Source organism: Furipterus horrens, unplaced genomic scaffold, assembly GCF_987537825.1.
Source record: "Furipterus horrens unplaced genomic scaffold, mFurHor1.1.pri manual_scaffold_8, whole genome shotgun sequence".
Lineage (NCBI taxonomy): Eukaryota > Metazoa > Chordata > Mammalia > Chiroptera > Furipteridae > Furipterus > Furipterus horrens.
The window spans coordinates 14,507,821-14,535,183 of NW_028327178.1; the positions used below are offsets into that span (position 1 = coordinate 14,507,821).

The following is a 27,363-nucleotide window of genomic DNA, read 5'->3' on the forward strand; positions in this document are numbered from 1 at the left end:
AGTGCTGAGTACGCAGGCTTGGTAGATGCGCAGTCTGGTTTTCTCAGTGAGGCTGGAATTGTTCCACGCTCGCCGGTTCAGCCTGGCCATAACTGTGGCTGCCCTGGCGATTCTCCGGTTGACCTCCAAGTCGACTGACAGAGAGCTCGAGATGGTGGACCCGAGGTAAGTGAAGTCGTTGACAACCTCCAGGGTGTATCCGTCGATGGTGATGCATGGGGGAGTCCCCATGCCTTGAGCCATAACGTTCGTCTTCGTCAGGCTGATGGCTAGTCCGAACTCCTTGCATGCGTGGGAAAGGCAAGTGACTAGCTGCTGGAGTCCCTCTTCGGAGTGTGATGTCAAAGCTGCGTCGTCGGCGAAGAGCATCTCACGGATGAGCACCTCTTTGACTTTGGTCTTGGCTCGTAGACGGGCCAGGTTGTAGAGCTTGCCATCGGATCTGGTGTGAATGAAGACACCCTCGCTGCAGTCCTTAAAGGCGTATTGGAGGAGCATGGAGAAGAAGATTCCGAACAGCGTAGGCGCGAGGACGCAGCCCTGCTTTACTCCGCTGCTGACTGGGAAGGCCTCAGAGGTTGCGCCGTTGTAGGACACCGTGCTGTGCATGTTGTCGTGAAAGGACATGACCACAGCAAGCAGATGTGGTGGACAGCCAATCTTCCGTAGCAAGCTGAAGAGTCCGCTTCGACTGACCAGATCAAACGCCTTCGTGAGGTCAATAAAGGCGAGGTAGAGTGGTTTATGCTGCTCGTGACACTTCTCCTGCAGCTGGCGTAGGGAGAAGATCATGTCCACTGTTGATCGGCCAGCTCTGAAGCCACACTGGGACTCTGGGTAGACGCGGGAAGCAAGGGTCTGCAGGCGGGCAAGAGCGACCCGGGCAAATACTTTGCCGACGACGCTGAGGAGAGAGATGCCCCGGTAGTTGTTGCAGTCGCTGCGGTCTCCTTTGTTCTTGTACATGGTGATAATGTTGGCGTCTCTCATATCCTGGGGGATGTAACCCTCCTTCCAGCAGAGACAGAGTAGATGGTGGAGCGGCTGTAGCAGGACTGGTTTCCCGCTCTTTAGGATTTCTGGAGGGATTCCGTCGCTTCCTGGTGCTTTCCCGCAAGCGAGGCGGTCGATGGCTTTGCCGAGCTCTGCCGCAGTAGGTGGGGTGTCTAGCTCCTCCATGACTGGTAGGTCTGGGATGGCGTTAAGAGCAGTGTCTGTTACGGTGTTCCTCGTCGCGTACAGCTCGAGGTAGTGCTCGGTCCACCGCCGCATTTGCTGTTCCTGGTCAGTGATGACCTCACCTGTCTTGGACTTAAGGGGGGCGATCTTGGAGGGGATTGGGCCTGTTGCCTTCTTGATACCCTCATACATTCCTCGTGCGTTGCCTATATCGGCGGCTTCCTGAATGCTTCTGCACAGGTTTAGCCAATAGGTGTTGGCACAGTGGCGGGCGGTCTTCTGGACTTTGTTCCTGGCAGCCCGTAGAGCTTGAAGTGTACTGGGAGTGGGCGTGACCTTGTAAGCCAGTAGGGCCTTCCTCTTAGCCTCGATCACGGGTTCCATTTCTTCCCAGTGAGCCTCGTACCAGTCAGCGTTCTTCCGCTCTTTCTTCCCGTAAGCAATAATGGCGGAGTTGTATATGGCGTCGCGGAGATGTGGCCAATTGGATTCGATAATGTCATCTGCCGCCACTCCCTCGCCAAGTGCATCTTCCATCTTGTTGATGAATTGCTGGGTCTTAACTGGGTTGCTGGCACAACTGGTGTTGATGCGTGGGCGACCCTTCATCTTGGAGTGGTGCAACCTCTTCGGCATTATGCGCACCTTGCTTACCACGAGGGCATGGTTCGTGTCGCAGTCTTCACTGTGGTAGCTGCGGGTGAGGAGGGTGCTGCCAATATCCGTTCTTCTGGTGATGACGAGGTCAAGCTGGTGCCAGTGGCGGGAGCGGGGGTGCCTCCATGACACCTGGTGGATCTCTTTGCACTTGAAGAATGTGTTTGTCACGCACAGGCCGTGGTGACACAAAAGCTCAAGCAGTCGCTGACCATTCTCATTGATCTTTCCTCTCCCAAAGTTTCCAAGGCAGGTGGGCCAGGCCATGTGGTCGGCTCCTACTCTTGCGTTGAAGTCTCCAAGGAGATAGAGAGCGTTACTTCTGGGAATCTTGGATAACGCTTCGTCCAGTGCATGGTAGAACTGTTCTTTCTCTTCGGTGGTGGCGCAGAGGGTTGGGGCATACGCGCTAAGAATGCTGACTGGGCCGAAAGTTGTTGACAATCGGAGGGTAAGTAATCTCTCTGTGCCTCCTGTAGGTGGCTCTATGGAGTTAACAAGCGTGTTCTTCACAGCGAACCCAACACCGTGCTGTCTTGGTTGGTCCGGAGACTTCCCTTGCCAGTAGAAGGTGTAGTTGGTTTCTCTGATAGTTCCGTTGTCGGCCAACCGGGTCTCCTGTAGAGCCGCAATGTCGATGTTTAGTCGTGCCAGTTCCCTATCGATGACAGCGGTTTTCCTGGCACCCTTGATCCACGGAAGGTCTGCAGTAAGTCCGAGGCACATGGTCCTGATGTTCCAGCTAGCGAGGCGAAGAGCCGGAGGCTTCTTTCTTGTTGTTTGCTTGGAATTAACTGGTGCGGGTGTTTTGTGGCCCACTTTTCGAGAGGCGCCTCTCTGATCCCCACGCACCCAGTGGGGCAGGCGAGCCATGGCGAGACGGTAGCTGTCCAGTGAGGTGTGATGACCTCTCCCACCGTCAGAGGAGACCCCTGGCGCTCGTTTCCTTCGCCAATCGGATGAGCTTATAACCGGTATCTGTCTCCTCCCGTGTTGAGTCGACATCTTGCGATGACGCTGGAGTGTCCTCTCAAGTGAAACTGAAGCTACAGAGCCTGGGCAGGGTGATATGGAGGGTCTGCTGTTGCCCATGCAGCAGACCCCCCCTCTCTTCGCAGCTGAAGGGTCCAAGGGAAAGACAAAGTCAATACAGCTTGGCTTCAGGTGCGCCGCAGGAGTTGCCGGTGTTGACTACAATGTCAAACCGCCTTAGGGACTCCGGCTCCGGATTTTCTGTCGGGGTTTACTCCCTTAGCCTTTCCCCTGAAGAGGTATGCCGCAAGGCAGCGGAGGTTTTTTGGGGTCAGAGTTTTCCTTCTCTGATTTTAGAGATGTCCTTCCTCTTTCCTCCTTTACAGTCTTGAGGGCAGCATTTACAGGCTAAAATAGAAAACTGGCAGTGTAACCTTCTAAGCAGATACTACCAATACCCTGCTTGGGTATACTCACCCAACAATAAACATCTCTTAAATGTCCTCCAAGTGCCATGCCTCGAATTAGTAAATGGCAGTGCAATGGCAGCCAAACATTTGGATCAGTTTCACTAAGTAAACCACCAACACAAGTAGGTTTTTAAAACAATAGAATAGTGTCTCATTTTATTAAAAATAATAACTATTTTTAAGCAACTTACCAGCAACACTGAATAAAAACATGGCTGTGTTTCCCACTGTTTCAACTGCTCCTCAGCTGGCTTTAACACAGCAGTATCCTGACTGGTGGCCTGAGTTAAGACTTGAAGAACAACAGTGCTGGCACTATTGAGATCCATGGAAACCAATTGGCTCAGTCCGAATAGCCCGGCTCTCCAGCTTCCACTGTCCAACACGAAGTGGCGTCGGTTGGTCCCGCGCCCCACGCTTGCAAGTCCACGCGCCGCCGCCCACTGATGCCGAAAGCGGCTTCTAGGAACGCGCCATGTTCTGAGTCGCAGCTTTAAACGATGCGGACGCTAGAATATCGCGTCACAGACATCCACAGCAATAAAAAAGATCAAAATACTGATACACAAAACAACACAAATGAATCTCAAAAAGCATTACGCTAAGTGAAAGAAGCAAAGCATAAAAGTCTACATGAAGTTCTAGAAAATGCAAAATTATAGAGACAGAAAGTAGATCACTGGTTGCCTTGGGCTATGGGGCTAGAGGAAAGGATGATACAACAAGACACAGGATAATTTTTAGGGAGATGGAAATGCTTTAATCTTGATTCAATAGTAGTTATGCTACCGAAAAGCAATTTGGGGTCCTGCTGCCTGCCGCCACCCTCTAGGCAAAATTCCAGAAGCAAAGGTTTGGTGATAAAGAAAGTCTATCCAGTCACAGCTTCAATTACTTAAGCCTATCAATTAAGGCTAAACTCTAACACCTGGGCCCTGCTATCATTTCCCCCTGTTTTAATCACCTTATTTCTATAGGGCTAGTTACAAACTAAAACAGCATAAAATACAAAAACTACACAACTTTGGAAGAATGACAGGCTTCTGCCTCATAGCCTGTTCCCTCTAGAACACCCAAAGAATAAACCAGGGACCCTCTGCCAGGCCAGCCCAATCCTTTAGAAAAATAGGAAGCCCCACACTTTGTTCTTCCACAGAGACACGAACTTAACAATATACTGTCTAAACGCTTTAAGAGAACTCCAGAAACCAGTTAAAAAGTCATAATATCCCAGGAAAGTGCAAAGCCAAAACCAGCTACATTAAAATGGTTAAAAAAATTATTTCACCCATGAGAGCCCCTCCCCTAAGCCAGCACAGAAACAACCTTAAAGAAATGAAGACCTAATAATTATGAGACAAAAATAAAAACGACCATCTTAAATAAGTTCAATGAACTTCGAGAGAAAACAGACAACTAAGGAAAATCAGGAAAATGATGCATGAACAAAATGAAAATATCTTAAAAAGCAGAACTTCAGGAATTGAAGAATATAATAATTCAATTAAAATATTCACTAGGAGGACTTCTGGCCAAGATGGAGGCATAGACAGACATGCGGTGTCTCCCTCCACAACTAAGAAGGAATACAATTACCTCAAAACTAGAAACAACCATAAGTTCCAGAAAATCAAAGTGCATGGAAGTCCAGCAAACAAAGATATCTAGAGGATATAATCCTAAATAACTATGCACCTTGTAATACAGCATCAATTTACATTGGGACAGAAACTGGGAGAATAGGAAAAAAAATCAACCCAGAAGTGAAACTGTTTAATAAAGGAGGATCCTCAGATATTTCTTTTTCTATCTTTTCCCTCTAAGTCAATCCTACCTCTAGCTCACAGGATAATAATTCTTTGACCTCCATGATTAAGCGCTGAGACTAATACATGGAGCTGTAAGTTGTGTTTGATCAGAAATTTTAGGTCTGTGTCCTATCTCAGTTGGTTATATTCGAGTGTTGTTGAATTAAAGAGATGTGATTTTTCTGGAAGACCTTGTTTCTTTATGTGGAAAATGGGACTTCTCTGCAGTACTGTATGATAGCTTTAAGTCAGGCTCCGGTTTGATCCCAGCTTCCTTTCTCCATATTGAAGAACCAGGTCTTTGTTATTTATGATAATATTTATCTGAGTGTATTAATGTAACATGCAACTTTTTCATTAAAAAATTAGCTTTGATTTATCCTGTTTACTTGAGTTCTCTTGATGTCTTCCTTCTTTTGTAAAATAGAGATGATACCAGACACTAACAAAATTTAGAAAATGAAGGAATAGATTGGTATTTGTAAAGTACTTGGAAGAAATGCACCTAGTAGGTGTCTGTAAACATTAAAGGAAATAGAAAAATTAGGAAGAGGTCTGGATCATTCTGACCCAAATAATGTATTTTCTAGAATAATTCAGAAGATGTAGGAATATTTTTTTATTGAATTCTTGGATTTAATTATGATAGAACGAGTGAGCCACATAATCCCTTATTTCATCAATTTGATTTTATGAGTGACAAGTCAGATTAAATAATACAAGATGAAGTGTGAAATGGTTTTAAAGAAAAAGGGGGGAATGAACATGGAGCTCTGGAGGTTTTTAATATAAGATACGTATATATTTTAACCAATGAGGTCTTTTCTCTTCTAGTTCAATAACAGCATCTATCTTTTGTAAAGATTTTTCCAAAAGAGCCTTAGAAAATTCACCAGGTGTAAGGCAATGCAGGTGCTTTGGACCTCAGGGAGTAGGAAGTGAGAAAAGAGTTACAAATAGGACGGTGTGTATTATTAATGAATCACCCTGGGGCTGTCCTTAAAGACTGCTAAAAAACGCCTGTAGGTTTAAGAGATACTAACCTAAAAAAAATCATAAAAGATAAAGCCATTCTTCGTGATATATTCCAAGTAATGATCTTATGAAATGACCTTTTCTCTTCCCTCTCATGCCTCCCAGGGCAACCAGTGCTCATGTTGAATGAATCTAACTCTACCGCTCATGGTTTTTTCAGCATTCTGTAATAATATAGCTGAAATCAGTTTACATTTTTTTGTCTTTCACAATGAATTGAATGTCACTGTATCGTTTATATTTCTGATTCAAGTTAATCAATTTCAGTAAATAAAGAATTTCATTCATTTGGTGAGTTATCTGAGTTTAAAAACTAGAACCTTTAACTATATTTAAAACTTTATTTGATATAGTCCACTATTTAAAATTTATTTTTTAAATTAATTCTCACCCAAGGATGTGTTTATTAATTTGAGAGGAGGGAGTGGGGGAGAGAAGAAGAGGAAGAGGAAGAAGAAGGAGAAGGAGAAGGAGAAGGAGGAGAAGGAGAAGAAGAAGACAAAGATGAAGAAGAAGAAGAAGAAAGATCTGTTGCCTCCTGCATGCACCAGGACCAGGAATCAAACCCACAGCCTAGGCGTGTGCCCTGATCAGCAACCTTTTGGTGCATGGCCGACACTCCAACCAACTCAGAACCCGGCCAGCGCAGACAAGTCCCCTATTTTTAAAACTGTATTTGATATAGTTCACTTTTAGATAATGAAGACAAACCAGAACACTGTAAATGTCATGGCTTATGAAAACATAATTAAAATCCTATGTAACTGTATTATATGTATTTGCTAAACTGCTGGCGTACAAAATGGTAAAAAAGAACAATGCCTTATTTACATGTGCATGTTTTAACTTAAAAACATTGTAAGTAACTTTACCTTTATTAGGTGAATTTCATAAAAGGCTCATAAAGTAGCAGCACACTATCCCACTTTGCAGAAGAGCCCACTTTGAGGCTCATCGGGTCTCATGATAAGGGAATACAGAGGCTTCTGTGCCCCATAAGACAGCAATCCATTGTTAGAGACAGAACTCAAATCTTCGTTTGATACCATTAGGTTTTGAGCAATTTAATCACAAATGCAACACCTATTTTCTGAATCTTTGTTTTGTTTTCTTTTTCCTAAACAATCCAAATAAAATATTTCTGAATAGTGTTATAAAAAGGATTTTCAATAATATTTAGAAATGGTAATAAATTTATCTAAAAAACTAAATATTTTAATTAAGGCAACATTTTCATCTTTTTGTAATAACAATGCAGATTTTGATACTTTATATGTCTTATAAAGACCAACTTTTCCCCCTCTATTAACTCCTTTTAATATCTGTTTAATCTCTGATACCATAAAATAAAGAATAAAAAAATGCTCTTTTCCGCATTTTCACTGAAATACTATAAGGTCAGAGTTTAAACCACTTTTCCAACATTAAACATCAAGGCAGAGAGTAAAATATGGATCTAAACCTAGACTGAAAACCTCATTCAATTACATCTTTACTTATTTTTTAGTATGCTTAGACTATACAGTATTCCCTCATTTATTATGGGTATTACGTTCTAGACCCCCCTGCGAAGTAGGAAACTTACATTTATTCTACACTCTTAAACCTATGTAACTTGTATTTTTAAAATATGAGTCTTGAAACCATGCCCTCTACTAAACATCACTAAAAGGAGAATAAGAATGAAAGCAATTAGTAATTGAATATTCATAAAAATAACTCAAACTATCATTCTGTAAGGGGCTTAAAACACTTAAAAAGAAGTAATAGGGGATCATTAGAACTCTAAAAGTTTTAATGGTACATTTTTTCTTTCATAGGATAACACCAAATTATAAGAACATTAGTTTACTGTACATCTCTGCTAATCCACGAAGTGATGCTGAAGATTTTGATATATTCTCTTTAAAATACGCGATACTTTTAAATTGGCTGATTATACTTGGAAGAACGTAAATCTTTGTAGAAACATATGCCACGTTAGTTTAATCTCAGCTGGAAAAGCAACGGCTGTATTTGTACATTTGAACATTTTATTTGTTGTCTGTTCTTCAACCCTCACAAGATATTATTTTTTATCATTTCCGTTGCATGAGGACTTGAATACTATACTTTAAAAATGTTTAGTCAAATGGATAATTCAAATCTAATTTTATAAATGACTAAACTTTGGCCAGAAGTCCAAACTGTAGCCAAAAGTCTGTTCCAAAATGTTGTGTTCCTTTTTTCAATTAAATTATATATTCCACAGTCATTTGTGGTTCCCCTAATTTATTTTGTTAATACAAACAAGTGTGCAATAATGCTAAATGTAATTCAGATGGCAAATATTCCATCTAGAAACTGATGTCATTTTTATAAAGAACTTTCTCCATAGAAAGTATCCAAAAATATTTAACAAGGGACTGGGATTTCCCAGTTCTGCCATGATTGTGCGAGCTCCCTTTAGCTCACCTATCCCATTGATAATGACCATAAACTGTAAATATGCACACAAGAAAAAATTAGAAACACCTCAGACGATTGTACATGATATCTGAGGGTTATACAAAAGTAGGCACACTGCTGAATTAAGCAAGAACTTGAAGAAGACAAGAAAAAGAAAGCAGACAAACAAAGAAAAAAAAAAAAGAGAGAGAGATAGAGAGAAAGGGCAAACAGAAAACAGAACCTAAAATAGTGAACCTAAATTCAACCAATTACAGAATTACATTAAATTTTCATGGTTTTAAGATTCCATAAACAGGCAGAAATCTTCAGAGCGCATAAAATAGCAAGACCCCACTATATACTACCTACAAAAAACAGAGAAACATTAACATGAAAATATAGGTTGAATGGGTGGTGAACACACAATACAATATACAGATGCTGTATTATAGAATTGCACACCTGAAAACTATGTAATTTATTAACCAATGTCACTCCAATAAACTCAATAAAAATAAAGACATAGGTTGAAAGTAGTGGATGGAACAAAAAGATACTTAAACAATAAAACATTTTTATTTTATACATTATGGCAAGACATGGGATTAAAAATAGTATAAGCAAGTGGAACTTAAATATATATGGACATATAGGTACAAATGTATGTGTGTGTAATTAACTCTTTCCAAATAAATTTTAAAATCTAAATCCGTGATTATCTATAAATGAGATAGGCTCAGATCCTATTTTAGCTTCCCAGCTCTTAGGAACAAACATATCTTACCAAGGGGAATTTCTTGATTTCTTCTTAAGCATTTGTAGAGAATTGCCAGTGTTAATCTCCCCAATGCCCCAACTTAACTAGACTTGGCGACAACTGGGGAGTTTCTTTGCGATAAAGAGCATCATTCACGAGGGCACATGGTGACACATGCTGTGTCCTTCATGAGTTCATTCTGAGTTGGCACCACGTTTGTGCTGCCAGGAGCCTATGCAGTGCCACAAGAATCCTTTCCTCTGCTGTGTGGCATCCAGGTGAACTGGCAGAAATGACATGTGGTGAATAATGTATAAATGACAGTCTTTTGACATAGGTTTGACAGCCATAAAATATGAGCTTTGTGATTGCCTTAACATTCCAGCTCAAGGGCTGACTGAGAGAATATTAGTTCTAAATGCCAAGCTAACAAAAATTGTGAAGACTTTCTGTAGGTGCTTCTCTTATTAGTGTTTGAAGCCATTATAGGGAAAATGGGTCAGTGCAATTTTCTACTTGCTTGAAAAATCTTTTTTTGCTAGTGCAAGAAAAACTATTCAAATTCAAACCAGGCTTTCCTCACAAAAGCTCTGTGTGTGAGAGACATTGCAATTTAAGTAGTACCCCTCCCCCCAAGGTTACATTTGAGGAGACCAGTATAATTCACTGCAAATAATATGGTGTTCAATCAGCGGATAGAATCAGCTTGCTTTTTGCTTTATGAGAATTGTTTAAATTCTTGGCATCCTGTATATAACACATATTTCTTTTTTTCCCCATTAATGATATAATTTCTATTTGCATTATAGAAAAATCAGAGATAAAATGAATAAAACACTTTTACACAGCTTAGCCCTCTCTCTGAATAAACAGATTTTCAATGAATTCTTCATGTGTCACCTTTCAAGTATTGTATTTAGTAAAGTAAGGCTGAGTGTAATAGAACTTGGATTAGAGAAGGATCAGGAATATATATATATATATATAGACAGGAGTGTGATAACTAAATTACTGGTTTGGAGGCACATTTACACAATGGAATACTACTTGCCCATAAAAAGAGAAGAAAATTTTACCCTTGCGACAGCATGGATGGACCTGGAGAGCATTATGCTAAGTGAAATAAGTCAGTCAGGGAAAGAAAAGCACCATGTAATTTCACTCGTATGTGGAACCTAATGAACAAAACGAACTGACAAAAAAAATAGAGACAGACTCCATAGACAGAGAGCAGGCTGACAGTGTCAGGGTCGGGGTGGTGGTGGGTTAGGTGGGGCGGGGTGGAGAAATTGAGCAAAGAAAAAAAGAGAGAGAAAACTCATGGACATGGAAATACTGTGGTGATTGCAGGACAGGGGGAGGGGGGAGGGGGGAGGGTATGTGGGGATAAACGGTGATGGATGGAGATGTGGGCGGTGAACACACAATACAGCGTCCAGCTGGTGTGCTGTAGAATTGCGCACCTGGAAGCTGTATAATTTTGTTAACCAGCGTCACTCCCATAAATTCAATAAAAAGGAAACAAAATTCAGTTTTCCATTTTGTTATTTTACTGTCATAATGCTGTAGCCACAAAGTTTTATCTAATAAATGCAAATGAAAAAAGAAAGTAATGTGACTAAATAATTCACGGTCAAAATTGACAGGATATCTTCCTCGTAGGAAAAAGATTTAAAAAAATGTGTTGGCTTTCATTTTATAGGAATTATTAAGATTAGAAATTTCCATGTATCAGTAAAAAATGATCCAATGCACTTTTCATACCCTTATGACACCTAAGCAAGGGCACGTGCTGGGGTACCCGCCTCTGCGGATCTCTCTAGATAAAATTCCCCAATTGAAAACCCAGAGAAGAAAAATTTGGGAGGGCGTGTGCGTGTGCGTGTGTGCGTGTGTGTGTGCAAAGGGACAGAAGATAGAAAAGAAGGACTGTTTTAAGAATTAATATATGCTGCAAACTGAAATAACATTTCAAATAACTATTTTTTCAAGAAAGAAAATAATTTCAATGAATTATTTATATCCCTTAATAAAAGAAAAACCACAGGTACTCACCTAACCTCTCAATGGAATAATATCGCTGTTTACTATCCACACGTACTGTCTCAGCATAAGGGCTCCCAACGCCGTAACCAATAATGTAACCTCGCACCACGATGTTTGGGTTCAAGGGAGGAGTCCAACTCATGATGATGCAGTTGGTCTGGGGCCTCACATGAAGCGAGCTTGGCTGGTCAGGGACTTGAGATTCTAGAATTCAAAGGGGGGCATCATCAGCCTGTCTCATAAGAGAACACACAGCAAGGTACAATTTCCATTTAAACAAGACCTAATAGCATATTTCATGGAGGCTCAAATGGTATATCACTTTTGGTCCAAGTTCCTCTTTGTTTCAGCATGTGATATGTTTTTCATGTGTGATTTGACTTTCACAGATTTTCTTAAACACAAGAGGGTACTGAATACCTTCCATTCACCTTTATTCCCATATTTTTTATTTGGGCTTATTTTTCCCCATCTATTTCTTCGTAGGTATTATTAATAAGGGGAGAGATTGAAATAGCATTGACCAGTTTAAATCTGGTTTTCCTCCCTTAAAGCACTTGGGAGATTAATGCAATCTTTGAGTTATTTTCCAAAGACAGCTCTGTGAATGTGTTATACCTGTCCTCAAGCTGACCCTGGAACCAAGAATCTTTCGTCTACAGAACTCAAGTAATGGAGGTGTAGCCACCAGAGCCATTTAGAAAGCAAGAGGTCACTCAATTAGGAAGATTCAGCAATCAGACAAAATATGGGAAAATGTAGACCAGACCAATCAACCACTGCCAGACTGGAATTCCCTTGTGTCTCCTCTTGCCCCTTGACCCTATGTAATTGGCCAAGTGCCAAAGCCATCCAATCAAAACTTGCACCGCCAACGCTACTTCATGCTATCCTGTTATCCCTGACCCTCAAAACTTGTCTGGACATCAGAGAAGACAGATTTGAGTGGTGCCTCACGTCTCCTGGAGTCAACTCAGCTTATAATAAACAAGCTCTTTCTTCTCTCAAAGGCTGGAGTCATAATATTGGCTCTTATGTGCAATGCCCTTGCTTGGTAACAAAATCAAGGCAAATGTAAGAACAATAGAAAGGAAAACAAAATGTCAAAAACTGTTTTTCCCAAGGATTATTTACTCTGATATAACTAAAAAAAAAAAAAAAAAAAAAAAAAGGAAAAAGGACCCATGGACATAGACAACAGGGTGGTGATTGCTGGCGGGAGAGGGCATGAAGGGACTAAATGGTAATGGAAAAAATACAATAAAGATGAAATAAAAAATCAACGTAGACGTCTTTTCTCAAGTAATTGTCAGGAGAACTAGTTTAGGGTCAAGATTTGCTGAGCATGGTTACATGGTTCTTGATCTATGGCTTATTACATCTGTGAAAAGTGCATTGATTAGCAAAGAATAGGAGACAGTGGCCTGGATTAAAGCCTCGAAGATTTTGGGGTGTGCAAGTTTGGTGTAATATTAGGCTCTGTCCTTTACAAGCTGTGTCTCCTCTTGATATTATTTATCTCCTCTGAGTTTGTCTTTTAATTAAATTGGCATTCCAAATATTTATGGACTCAAAGCTTGGACTCTGGAAGTACTAAAGGAGCCCAAATTTGCACTGTATACTCACTAGCTAACCCTGGCTGGTTTGGCTCAGTGGATTGAGCGTCGGCCTGCGAGCTAAGTGTCGCTGGTTCGATCTTCCAGTCAGGGCACATCAGAGAAGGAAAACTCTGACTCCAAAAAACCTCCGCTGCCTTGCGGCATACCTCTTCAGGGGAAAGGCTAAGGGAGTAAACCCCGACAGAAAATCCGGAGCCGGAGTCCCTAAGGCGGTTTGACGTTGTAGTCAACACCGGCAACTCCTGCGGCGCACCTGAAGCCAAGCTGTATTGACTCCGTCTTTCCCTTGGACCCTTCAGCTGCGAAGAGAGGGGGGGTCTGCTGCATGGGCAACAGCACACCCTCCATATCACCCTGCCCAGGCTCTGTAGCTTCAGCTTCACTGGAGAGGACACTCCAGCGTCATCGCAAGATGTCGATTCAACACGGGAGGAGACAGACACCGTGTCACTCCCGAGTCGGACTGCACAGCCATTCTCGGCGGTGCAGATAGACTCTTAAGAAGCTACACCATCGTCTCTCGAGACGGACGCCTGCTGACAACTCACTAGCTGTGAGAGACCTTAAGACCTTATTTGTCTTTGCTAAGCCTCAGTTTCCTCATATGCAGAATGAGAACAAGGATAGCAAAGGTCTCATATTGTGATAAGAAAATTTAATGATATAATGCATATAAGTGCCGTCAATATGAGCTATGGGAGAGAAGGGGGATAGGGAAGGGAAGGGTTTAGTCAAGGAACACATGTAACATGTGTAAATAATTCATGGACATGGACAACGGGGAGGGATATGATTGTGGGAGAAGGGGTGGGCTGGATGGGGGGGGAGCAATGGGGGAAAAATAGGACAACTGTAATTGAAAAACCAAAAAATAAAATAAAAAAGAAAAGAGAATGCACGTGCTACCCTGCCATAAAGTTATTTCTAAGGACATTTTGTCTTAAACATTAATAAATTGACATTCTGATTTTTATACCATCATTCTTCCTGATGACCCTATCCTAAAGAAATGATGCATTTTCTGGGTACTTACCATCATCCAATTAATAAATATTTATAGAGCAACTACTGTCTTTAGAGTATGGGGTAGGTATCTATGATGATCAGGATATAGGAGAGAGGGAATATGGAATACACAAAACCTGCACTCTGAGGGGTTTATAATTCAATGGGGAAGGCAGACAAGTAAAAAGAAAGTCATAATATACTATTAAAATATTTCAATATATTTAACACAGGCACCTGTAATCTATTATTTGAAAATCAGGTAAGTATTCTGGGAATAAATTTAAGAAAGAATGTGCCCATATAAACTTCATAGTCCATTAAGTGCTTAGCACAGTTCATGTCAATCAATAGGTACCCAAAAATATTGGTGATTTAAGCTATTTGTGTTCATTATTTCTTTTCTGACTGAGAATCCCTAATGGTAACATATGTCAAATTACGCAAGAGAATTTGATGATTAAAGGTAATATTACAATATATTTTTCTCCTTGATATAACAGCCAGAGAAGATGCAATCTCTACCAAATTTATCTGCCATCAACACACAATTCTAGCTTAAGTGATTATAGAAGCGTGTCTTTTACCAAAATTAAGAAAAAAATAGGTATTATACTAACAGCTTCTCAAAAGATGCTACATTCTAAAGATGCTACATCAACACTATTTTCTAAAGATATTTTTTCATCTGAAGATTACCATTAGTGAACAAAAAAGAAAGGCATCCTTTGCCCTGAAGAAGACTGTGGTGTAATATGCAAAGGCATCCTCAAAAAATTATCTTAAAATGTGAATAGAAACCTTACCCAAGGAAACACAATGTGCGTGAAGGATTTCCCACTATAAACCCTAAGTAAAAATAATAAAAGAGATGAAAGGGATGGGTTGATTACTTAAATAAACCAGTCAGAGAAAGATAAAGAAGATGCTCTCACTTATATGTCGAATCCAATGAACAAAACAAAACAGAGGCATGGATACGTGGCACAGGCTGACAGCTGTCGGAGGGGAGGCGGTTGGGGGGTTGGATGAAAGAAGTTGAAGGGATTAAGCAAAAATACATTACACACACACACACACACACACACACACACACACACACACATATCACACAGACATAGACAATGGTGCAGTGATAGCCAGAGGGAAAGGGGATTGGTAAATGGGGAGAAAAGAGACCTTGCTTTGGATAACAGGTAGACGGGCCGCATGCGTATGTTTTGTTGAGTTGTACACTTGAAGCCTATGCAGCTTTGTGAACCAATGTCACGCCACTAAATTTAATTAAAAAAAATACCTTTCAACTTTATGTTCACAGAAGATCTCCAGTGTCCTTAAAACGTAATGGGCTCTACAATACATTCGGGTTAACAAATTTGAAGCTTTTACAATAATTATTGAAACAAGAAGATAATCTTACATTTAGAAAATGAACTAAATAGGAGTTAGATATTCTGCAATTATGACTTTTTAAAAACAGTATAAAAGCCTAAAATTTAGTGATAGTATTCAAGGTCTTTTAGAATAAAAGGAAAAAACAAACAGCTATTTTACAATGTTTTCAGAACAATAACTTTCTCCACCTTTCTGAAAATCCTAGAGTAGCCCTTCTGCAGGTTAGTTAAGTTAGTACCCACAGAAGTACAGGTAGGTGAACTGTAAGGGTACCATGGGGATGAGTGTGTACACTTGCTGTTGAGAGCGGAGCTGTAATTATACACAATGCATCTTTACTCTTCACTCCTAAAGCCTAGATCCCAACCCTAAAACAATGTTAGCATTAAAAAAATAAGGGTGTTACTATAGAAGAATATATGCTGCCTCCCCGCCTAAATACCTGATGGCCTTTTACCACTCACTTAAGATCACAGAGCCAGAGGGAAGGGTGCCTATCAAGGAAGATTAGACCTAAGCCATTTATAATGGCCTCATTATAACGATAACCATGTTAGGAGACTGTTCATAACCTGAAATAGCCCATTTGTGCCCCCTTATTCACTTCTAAGTGTAAGGACAGAAATGACAATTTTCCTTGTATCTTACATGAGTGAGTTTTCTCTAACACAGATGACATTGTGGAGTATGAAAGTAGGTACTATAGGAGTGAACAAACTATAAAACATCCGCTCAGAAAATCTGCTGTGGATGCTGTGGGACAGGAATCCTCTTTGGGGGCTGAAGCTGAAATATGCTTCTCAGAAGTACATGGAAGCTTCCACAAGTATCTCTTGGACAATCAGTGCATAGATAAAGCATAGATAAGTAGTAAGGCAATTATTGAAATAATTTGAAATCAAAGAACACATTTTCCCTGAAATACTTAAATTAATGAGGCCCAAAATTTCTACTGGTGTCTGAAATGTTAAGATAACTAGGTCAACTGCCATTCTTGATTATACTATGAAATTATGGATCCTTGGTTTAATTTGTTTCTAAAGGACATTTATTATTCTTTGAGTGGTGATTATAGATTCCCACTAATGAGTAACGTTCACATAGAACACACTAGGAAATTTATCAGATTAATCCCTGTGACTTTTCAACAATTATTGTGGATTGCTTATGTGCCAGTCATAGTACTATTGTACTATAGGGTTGGGGCAGGTATAGTTTTGAGGAGGCAAGGGCTAAATAAACAAGCAAAGAAAGAAACAAGAATATCATGAGATCTTGGTAAGTGCCATGCTGATGGCATAGCAACTGACTCACCAAGGGAGGTATCACTGGTAGAGTTTAAGGTGAATGATCATAAAGAGCCAGTCAAGCAAACATCTGGGAGGAAAGCTTTATAGGCAGAGGAAAAAACTACTGCAAAATTCTTATCGGAAGAGTGAGGTTGGTGTATAAAAACATGAAAGAAAGAAAAATACAGAGTCATTGTGCCTGGAGCATAGAGGTTAAGAAAGAAAAAGAAGAAAGTAAAACAGGATCACCCAATGGGAATGTAAAATGGTGCAGCTCCTAAGGAAAACAAAAAGACAGTTCTTCAAAAAATTAAAAATAGAATTACCATATGATTTCCACATCTGGCTATATTCCCAAAATAACCAAAAGAAGGAACTCAAACTGATGCTTATACACTTGTGTTCATAGCTTGTTATTCATAATAGCCAAAAGGTACAAACCACCCACGCATCCATCAGCAGATGGACTGATGAACAGACTGGGGTAGATAGGTGCAATGGAGTGTTTCTTCGGCTTTAAGTTGGAAGGAAATTCTGACACATGCTACAACATGAGTAAGCCTTCAGGACGTTACGCTAAAGTGAAATAAGCCAGTCACAAAAGGAAAACTGCATGATTCCAGTTATATGAGGTACTCAGAGTAGTCCAATGCCTAGAGACAGGAAGTAGAATGGTAACTGGTTAGGCTTGTGGTGGGGTGTTATGGAGCTGTTGTGTACGTAGTTTCAATTTTGAAACTAAAAGATGGTGGTAGTGATGGTTATGCAAATGCCATCAAACTGTACCTTGAAAATGGTGAAGATGGTACATTTTATTTTGTATGTATTTTAAAACATTAATTAAAAAAAATTAGGAGACCTTAAAAATGCTTTTGTGCTTGTCTGGGTAGCCATCGTGGAGATGAACTGGACATATTGGGGACATTCAGAAGGTTAGTCAACAAACCTATAGATTGGATGTGAGTGGTGTGGGAAAACCCTGGCTGGTTTGGCTCAGTGGATTGAGCGTCGGCCTGCGAGCTAAGTGTCGCTGGTTCGATCTTCCAGTCAGGGCACATCAGAGAAGGAAAACTCTGACTCCAAAAAACCTCCGCTGCCTTGCGGCATACCTCTTCAGGGGAAAGGCTAAGGGAGTAAACCCCGACAGAAAATCCGGAGCCGGAGTCCCTAAGGCGGTTTGACGTTGTAGTCAACACCGGCAACTCCTGCGGCGCACCTGAAGCCAAGCTGTATTGACTCCGTCTTTCCCTTGGATCCTTCAGCTGCGAAGAGAGGGGGGGTCTGCTGCATGGGCAACAGCAGACCCTCCATATCACCCTGCCCAGGCTCTGTAGCTTCAGCTTCACTGGAGAGGACACTCCAGCGTCATCACAAGATGTCGATTCAACACGGGAGGAGACAGATACCGTGTCACTCCCGAGTCGGACTGCACAGCCATTCTCGGCGGTGCAGATAGACTCTTAAGAAGCTACACCATCGTCTCTCGAGACGGACAGCTGCCGACGACGGTGTGGGAAAGAGGAGACTTAAGGATAACTCATAGCTTTGGCTTGGGCACCAAGTGGACTGATGTCCTGAGCTGAGGAAACATAAGTGAGTCCTTGGGTCACGTTAAATCTGAGATGCCTAATAGTCATGCTTGCAGAGATACCAGGGAAGTCGGTAGATACAAAGTGTGGGAATTTGGTGTAGGCCATGGTCAGATACATAGATGTGGAAGCCACCAGCATAGAGTGTATTTAAAAATAAATGTGTATGAATATAGCTATAGCGTATAAAATAAATTACAAATAAGGTCATTTATTGCTCCACTCAACCTCCCCCCCAAAGTCATCCCATACCAAATTCTTTACCATTGTGTAAAAGGATGTATGATCTACCCCTTCCCCCACCCCACTTAGCCCTCTGCCCTCATCTCCTGTCACTTTCCCCTTTGCTCACCTCAGCACAGTCACTTGCTGCACACTGGGCACTGCTGTTACGCACACATGCCAGGTATGTGGTGGCCTCAGGGCATTTGTATTTTTCTGCCTATGAAGTTATCCCTAGAATATGCCTTCCTCCCTCACCGCCTCAGGTTTCTGTTATTTAATTTTCATCTGCAGCCCTCTCTGGCTACTACATTTAAAATTGCTATTTTTTCCCCTAATCTCTAATATTCTAATTTCCTAATAATCTTCTCTCATTGTTCCCCCCTTAGGATCTATTACCACCCATTCTGCTACAATTATTATGTGATTATTTCATTAGTCTTTGTCTCATCCTTTTCCATAAATTCTGCAGTAGCCAGAACAGTTCCTGGCACAAAGTACAAAATATGGAAACCAAGTTTCCATTTACTATAAGGTTCAATACAATTGTCATAATGTATAACTGTCATTAAATATAAAATGACCACACTTTTCTACAACTCTCCTCGTAAGATAAGAATTGCAAGATAAAAAATGGAATGACACAGAAATGGAACAAGATGAAAATCCAGTCATTAAGGCTGTGTTCTAGTGGGCAGCAAGATGTGTGTCTGCCGGCCTCTGCTAGTGAAATCGATCGCTGCTGTTTATGATCTGGTGTTGAGGGCAGTGCCAAGCAGTGTCAGCCTTTGGTGCTTTTAACAAATATTCACATATCTGTTCTCTTTTTAGTGTGCTGTATTTTATGGGTCATTTTGTTAGAGTTTTGTTCTAGTCTTTAATAGCCTATACTTCTTTGCAGAGAATTACATAAGGCAATCGACACATCCAAACTCTGTCTTTCCAGACAGGTCTTATATACACACTAATGTGTCCATTTCTATTAGCAGGGCCTGTTCTCGCCCATGGACATTTACTTCCTTAAGCCACTCACCTCTACAACCTCTGAATGTTATTTCCTTAATTATTGCAGTGGAAAACTGCTTCTATTCACCAATGAACTCTACCTTGTATTTTTAATTCTACTCCTACTGTCTTCTCAGTAATAACTTTAAAAATATATTATTAAAGTTTATGTGCAGCCAAGTTCACTCAGTGGTACACAGTTCTATGAGTTTTGGAAAAACTATGATATGGGACAATTCCGTCAGCCTCAAAACTTTCTCCCGCTGTCCCTTTTGCTGCCATTCCTTCCCCCAATCCATGAACATTATTTCATACCATGAATTAAAAAATGTTATTCTGCTATGAATATGTATGTTTTTCTTTTTAAATTTTATTTATATTCAGCATTAAAATGTTTTAAACCATCCAGGTTTCTGTTCTTGTGCCTAATAATAATGGCTAAACTTTATGGAGACCCATTATGCATAGACATACTTAGCATTTCAATAAATGTTTCATCATCTAATATTTCACAGCTTTCTTGTTCTCAAAGATGTTCATTCCAGTGATAGGCAGTTGTTACTCAATTATTTCACATGTAGTTTGCGTCCATAGCTGTTCTACACATTTTATAGTGTTTTTCTCATCTTTTTACTTTTCAAACAAGATTCCTAATTTTAAATGTATTTCATTTTTTACTTTTAATGTTTTCATTCAATCCTAATTGTTTTATGTTAAGTAATCTCATTAATTTATTATATTACTTTGTTTTTAGCTACTTCTGTCTGTCTAGTATTATTTTATCTTATCACTTCTCCTGAAATTGAAAATGAATGTTGATAGAAACTAAAAGCATGCTGGTTGCCAGGGGCTGCGGCTGAGGGTCAGGGGGATGAGAAGATGTTTGTCCAAGGGCACAAACTTTCAGTTATAAGATGAGTAAGTTCTGGTGAATCTAATGTACATCATCATGTTTATAATGAACAATACTCTATTACATACTTGAAAGTTCCTAGGAGAGTAGCTTTAAAATGTTTTCATCTGCACACACTAAAAGGTAATTTTGTGAGGCGACAGATGTGTTAACCTTAATATGGTAATTATGCATGTCAATTATAACTCAATAAAGCTGGAAAAGTTTTTAAAAGAAAACAAAATGTAGGGCAAAACCAGAAAAAAAGAAAAAATGTAGAAATCCAAGGGGACAAGGTGGGTATAGAGTCAATACTCTAACAAAGGCGTTTTGACAGATTTGTCTCTTTAATATCACAACAGTGAATTCTAATTCTGAAATCTATGCCAATTAAACTGGTAGATCTGGGGAAAGGGTAGGGGTTATGGAGTCCACGGGTGCCCTTCAGTTCCTGATGTGGACAAACTTACTCGTAGTGATAATAACAGTAGATTATTGGAATAAAGTTGTCTACCCAGGCCCAGTAAATAACTGGCATCTTCACCACAAGATAATTGATCAGGTTCCAGGTGCCATAAACTCTGAACCTTTCCACACTAATCATGGTTTGCACTGATGATAACTCAATGGAAAAATAAAAAAAGGAAAAAAAGAAGATATTCCTCAGGGCCAAGACTCTCGAAGCCATACCCCAAGTGACAAAGTAATCTTTCCTTCCCTGGTTATCTCTTGTTTAATGAAACTGAAGAATCTCAACACCAGATTATTAATATGGTCCAATATGGAACAAACACAGGCTCCATCTGTGGAGTTCTTGATTTGACAAGTACCATTGGATAGGTCAGTATCTGTTTCGAGAGCTTGACAATAGGTGTGATGTGTCTTTCTAGGAGCAGTAGTGGAATTGTTACAGAGTGGGGGTGTCCAAAAATCCCCAGAACCTATGGGTTGGGGGTGGGGAAAAGGAGACAGCTTTTAAGATGCCTTCACATGCCTGTGGCTAGTGGCTAGTGTCTTTGTTATGCAAATGACTTTGGTTCTTCCAAGGACCCAAGAAGATGGGAGGGGTTTTGACCACGCCACGTTGCAGAGAAAGCATGCAGGGCCTGCGTAGGGTTCTGTGAATGCTCATAACTGGTTACCATGCCCACTGTGTAACAGGATGCAGTCAGGGGTTTAAAAATAGGTGGCAGACATTTTAGCTAAGGTTCTCCAAGCAGCTTTGAGAAGGGAGAATATCATGCAGCTTTGAAAGGGCAAAGGGAGAACCATGCATAATCCAGTGCAACATGGCACGTGTTTTCCTGGACTGTTATGTGGGGCTGATGACATCATACCCCAGATCCTGAAGGAGACAGCTGACAGATAAGGGATGGGGAACTTCTGGGTATGTTTCTGGCTTCTAACCTTTTGGGGAGCAAGGGAAGTGCTGGGTCCCGTGGGAAAACAGGGCTCTGAGCTGAAATGCTCACTGTCCTCCCCAGGTTGGAATATTGTAACTAAAGACCTGTTTTCCTCAACACTAGTTGTTGGGTTTTACACCCAGGCACCACGTGAAAGAACCCCCTTTCACTTTGTAACAGAATCAGAGCCTATAAATATCTGGGGGATTTGTTCTCTTAATTTATAGTTCAAGAACACCAACTTAAAACAGCGCAAAGTCTCTATAGAATCTTGTGTCTTTCTACCATGAATTTCATACTGAATAATCTCTGGATTTGGGCCATTCAAACAATAAAACCTATGCTGAATGAGGTACAGGGGAGGGGAGAAGGGTCTCAGAGCTTTCCAAATGATGTATTTTCATGAATTCTTCAGGTTCATTCTCCTGTAACTGGATCAAAACCCTACTCTCTCAAGATTACAGACCTATTTGTTTGCTCTTAAAAAACACACCTCTAAAATTTTATGCCAAGCTGCTTTCTAGAAAGCTTGGGTTTTCAATTAATAGCCTACATAAGAAAAAGATAATGCATTTAAAAGTATGTACATATAACAAAGAGAACAAAGGGTTTTTCTAGCTCTTCTTTATCTGCAATATTTTTTTCTTTTGACCACAAGAATGGACATGAATGAAGAATAAAACTGTATAAATCGTATGAATTAACATAGCTAATATCTGGCTATGAATGCTGACACAGTTACCCATCTATACAACATCAATTGAGCATCTACACTGTAACAGGCACCATGCAAAGCACTGAGAAGTTCAAGTCAAATAAAACATAGTTTAATAAAGCTAGTTTGGTGTAAGAGAAGAAAATCTATTTTTCCACCAAAAATAGTGGCAATGGTCTCAACACCATTTATTGAATAATCTACTAGTTAAAATGCCACCTGTTTTTTTCTCACTTATAGCAAGAAATATTTCTGTCTTCTACATTCTGTTACACTGATCTCCTTGTCTATTTTTATTCCAGACAGTACTATATTGATTTTAAATCAAGATTTATAGTAAGTGTTAATGTCTATTTTACTTGTTCAAAATTTCTCGGAATTATTTCACATTGATTCTCCATATGAAGTTCATTCTGATTGGAATTGGAATGAATTATTCATTTGGAAAGAACTAACTTTATATAATGGTAAAATTCTGCATCAAGGAACAGATATAACTTTGTTTATCCATATCTTATTTTATATCTTTTAATAAAATGCCATTCTCTTATACATTGGTTTACAACTTGTTAAATTTAGTCTTAGATATTATACTTTAATTTGCTGTTCATATGCATTTCTTTATTTGTAATGTTTGAACTAATTAATTATTGCTAGTATAAGAATATATATATATCATCTTATTAAATTTTCTTATTGGTGTTAATAGCTTTTTTATGTAGTATCTTGGGATTTCCAAATGCTATCCCAATACTTATAAAAATAACATCCCTTGTGTAATAAAATGTTATGGATTTTTAAGGTTTTTTTTTTTTTCCCTCAAACCTCCGCACTACTGAACAACAAATAGAAGAAGAAAGCTCACCTGGTTTGTTTGGACCTTAAGGACAACATGCTTAATATTTTACCCTTTAGTATAATGTGCACTTTTAGTTTCTTACAAGAACAATAACACTTTGAAAGCTTCCTGTTATTCCCATATTTATATGATTTTTTTAAAAAATGGTAATGGCTGCCTATTTTATGAATTGACCTTTTGTATCTATTGATATAATTACATGAAAACACCCCTTTAAATGATATCTTAATTGGAGAGTGGGCTGTTAAGATGCACTGAATGTATGTCCTACTTGCATATCAGAAGGCAATGCATCTATTTCCTTAATGCAGACAACAAGATTTTATCATCCTGAACAAGTATAAGCTTCATAAGACCAATGGTATTAGCATTTCGTATCACTGTCAAAGTCTGAATGTCATTTATCAAACCCAGCAACAACAATAAGCGTCTGTTCAGTGTTTAGTAGACATCAGAAGCACTGTTGAGTACTTCCGTGTCATTATCGTAGCTTACTTTCACAAAGACCCATGGCTCAAGATTATGCAGTAAGTGGGGCAGGATTTAAACCTACTTCTTATGATTTCAGAGCTGACAATCTTATCCTCTGTGTTACACCTAGAAAAAGTCAAGCAAGTCATAAGGGGATCAAACATTTCATGAGCACATTAAAAAATGTGCTGTGGCTAAGACAAGGACTTAACAATTCTTTGAATACTTATCCAAGTATAAATAATTTGTATGATCCCTTGTACAGTGGAGCTCTGAGATTCAGAGCCACTTGCTCAAGTACAAAAGCATATTTTATGTTACTTTCAAAAATCCGTTTTGGCTTTGCCTGAAACAATCCCTCTGTGTATGATGAATTTTAGTTGAAGGAGAATAAAGGGTCTGATTCTTCCATTTCATGATGGAATGGTTGCTGTAGCATTGCATCGGCTTAGCTCATTCCACCAGCCTATTGTATATGCAAATGTTATGGTGGTTTGGTAAATTTGCTCATAAAGATCTTTGCCTAAATGTCATTTGTTTAGGTTTTGTTTTTTCCTGTGTCTTAAAAATATGTACTTTAATTTTGTTTTTAACAAGATCTGAGAGTCTCTTTCCTAAAAAGAGAGGTACATTTAGTTTTGTACAATTTTAGAATTTCTCTCGTCTAGAAGGATTTTTCACTTTTCCCTTCTAATTATTTTCTGTACTTTGCTATGTAAAGTTTTATTTATTTTTATTTCTCCGATGATTTAGAGAATACGTATTTTCCTCTTTAAAATTATTTTAAAAAGCAATTGTTGGCTGGATACACAATTTGACATGGTGTTTACCGTCTATCAAATCATAAAAAATTTGGGGTTTTAGCTTATTTTTTGCATATCTAGGAGCTAAATCTATCATTATGGAAGTATTTATCTCTCATTTTGGATGTGAAATTCCAAATTTTTGAAGCTCTCTATAATACTCTTTTCCCTTTTCTTGACCTACATTTTTATTTCAAACTTAGTGCTCCTTGTTTTCATACCCTTTGGGCTCAAAATGATGTTAATATAAAACTAAAACACAAACTGACTGGTTTATCTTATTTTATGCAAACTTTTATTTTGGTACAAGTATACTGATCTTTGTCAATGACTCTAAGGGCAACCGAAAATATTTCTTCTACAACTGTATTAGTTTCCTATTGCTGCCATACTTCGTGACTTCAAATGACACACATTTACTATGTTACATTATTCCTTAAGTCAGAACTCCAGGATCGGTCTCAGTGAGCTGAAATCAGCGTCAGCAGGGCCATGGTCCTTCTTGAGCCTTTAGAGATGATGTGTTTTCATGCCTTTCCCAGCTTTGTCTAGAGATTGCCCATCTTCCTCGCAGCTTCAAACTACTGAAACCTCTGCTCTCTTGTCATATTGATAGGGAAGAAGAAAATCTGCATGTTCTGTCTGTGACTGTGGTTGTATTTGCATCAGAAAAACTTTTTGAACCGCTTGCCCCTGAACAATCCACCAATGAACAGTGTGCCTGCAAATGATCAGCCAATGAGTTTGAGTCCCACACTTGCTGGCAAAATGCCATAAAAGCCTGCGAGATGTGCAGCTCGGGGCTCAGACCTTTGGAGACTCCTCTGGCCCCGCATGCGTGAAAAAAAATTTGTTCCTCCGCCTCTCCGAGTGCCGCTTGAGTTTCTCGCTTCCGGTCATTTTCCGCAACAATATCACTTTCTATTACTCGGATCTTCCTGCCTCCCTCTTATAAGGACCCTTGTATTATCAGGCCCACCTAGCTTGTTGACATTTTCTAATTTGACAATCTAAGGGAAAAGAGGTCAGTACCCCTGACTAGTCAGGTATTGCATGTTTTAAAAAGTCTTTTGGCACACCAGTTGAAAATTGCTCTTCTTAAGAATACCTTGCTGAACTTCACCACGAATTCACTTAGATCTTTAGGCAAGACATTTACATAAGAACTTTGGGGAATTCTAACAATCTTGTCTTTATTTTTTAAGCTGAAGTTTCGAGGCACAAAATAAATATTTTAAAACTTCCCAGCTGTTCCTTATAGCAAACATGCTTTCAGGCAAACCTGAACAAACAGTGAGGTTTGTTTTATAATTACTTTAACAAAACATCCTAATTAAAGGGCGATCCAGGAGGAATAGGAATATTTCTCTAAGTCACTGTTGATATTCAACTACTTAAGCCCAGCAGAGAATGGGGGGAGAAACTACAAAAGCCTCAGTAGACAGAATTGCTTTGGGCTCTTGGCTCTGGGCACAAACCACTGTGTCCCTTTAGCTGACATCAGGACTCAGGTTACCACCTGAGGAGTAGATCATGCCCTTGGAGTTCTTTCACCAGGACACTCCAAAGCAATGCGGGAAAAGAGATGCAACGCAATGCACCCAGCGAGGGCTAATGCTGCAGCTCCCTTCCAACGCAGATTTGCCTCCCATTTCAGTTGGTTTTCAAAATCTCCTTCGTATCCACAACTGAAGAAAAATCAAGGACGTCTAATGCTACAATGTCTGACCTTGAAATGTTTAGAATTCCAAGTTCTTTAACATTAGCCATGAAATAACTCATTTATATATTACTTTATGACTTAAACATAAATAAGTTTAAATGAGATGGCACAGTGAATATTGTTTTAAAAGTCTTACTACAAGGTACCTATAGATCTATCTCTCTAAGTATCTCTATAGCTGTCTATCTGTCTGTCTACCTGTCTATCAATCATCTATCTCTCCGTCTCAAGCCATCATGCTGAGTTTTCTTTAGGAGCTATTTGTGGCTGTTTCTGAAGTTGTGAACTTGTCCAAATATTATTAATTCCTATCAAGAATTATCTTTTTTAATGTTTGAATAATGCAAATATGAAAGTGAGAAAAACAGATGAGAGGAACAGAAACTTAAATAATTTTAGGGGTGTGTCTCAGTGCAGAGACCATGAGTCAATGTATTGAGAAGGCCGAACATATTTGATCATAATAATTTCTTACAGCAAGCAAATCACTGCTTTACAAAGCAAGTGAAACACACCTTTCCCACACTCATATAGTTAAATGGCCTGGAATGGCTATTAGTTCTCTTTATGTTTTAAAGGTGAACAATCTCAAATCATAATCCATAACAGCAGTATATGCAAGAAATATCAACTCTACTAGCTTTCTTCTGTTCAGTTTAATTTACATTTTAGATGGCTAATGTGTACATTGGGGGCAAGGACAGAATAGCATAAGCAGTTATCACCCACATGAAGAAGCGAAAGAACGAGAAAAGAGACAATATTTGGAATGTGTTGACATGTGTTAAGGAATTAACTGACAATGCGTAACATCTGGAAGAAGGAGAATGCGTTTTGAACCAATAATGGTAGAGATAATTTTCCTAAAGGCATTTTTTTTTAGAAGAATATCTATCATACTTTCTCACACACCTTCCCTGGAATCCTAGTCAACCCCCTTTCCCTAGAGTTTCTAGTTCAAGTATTTGTTTTCATGAAGCCCTTCCGACCAGTACAGGCACTATCTGTTTATCCCTCGA

At 39.6% G+C, this 27,363-nt stretch overlaps 1 protein-coding gene across 2 annotated transcripts in view; it reads right to left on the reverse strand.

Annotated features, from left to right (window-relative positions):
* Positions 1-27,363, reverse strand: part of DCC (DCC netrin 1 receptor) — a 1,006,514-nt gene that overhangs the window by 138,835 nt on the left and 840,316 nt on the right. For both annotated transcript variants that reach the window (XM_090285089.1, XM_090285088.1), the window contains exon 15: positions 11,364-11,558. In XM_090285089.1, the coding sequence (XP_090141215.1) occupies positions 11,364-11,558 (195 nt within the window). The remainder of the gene's footprint in view (positions 1-11,363; positions 11,559-27,363) is intronic.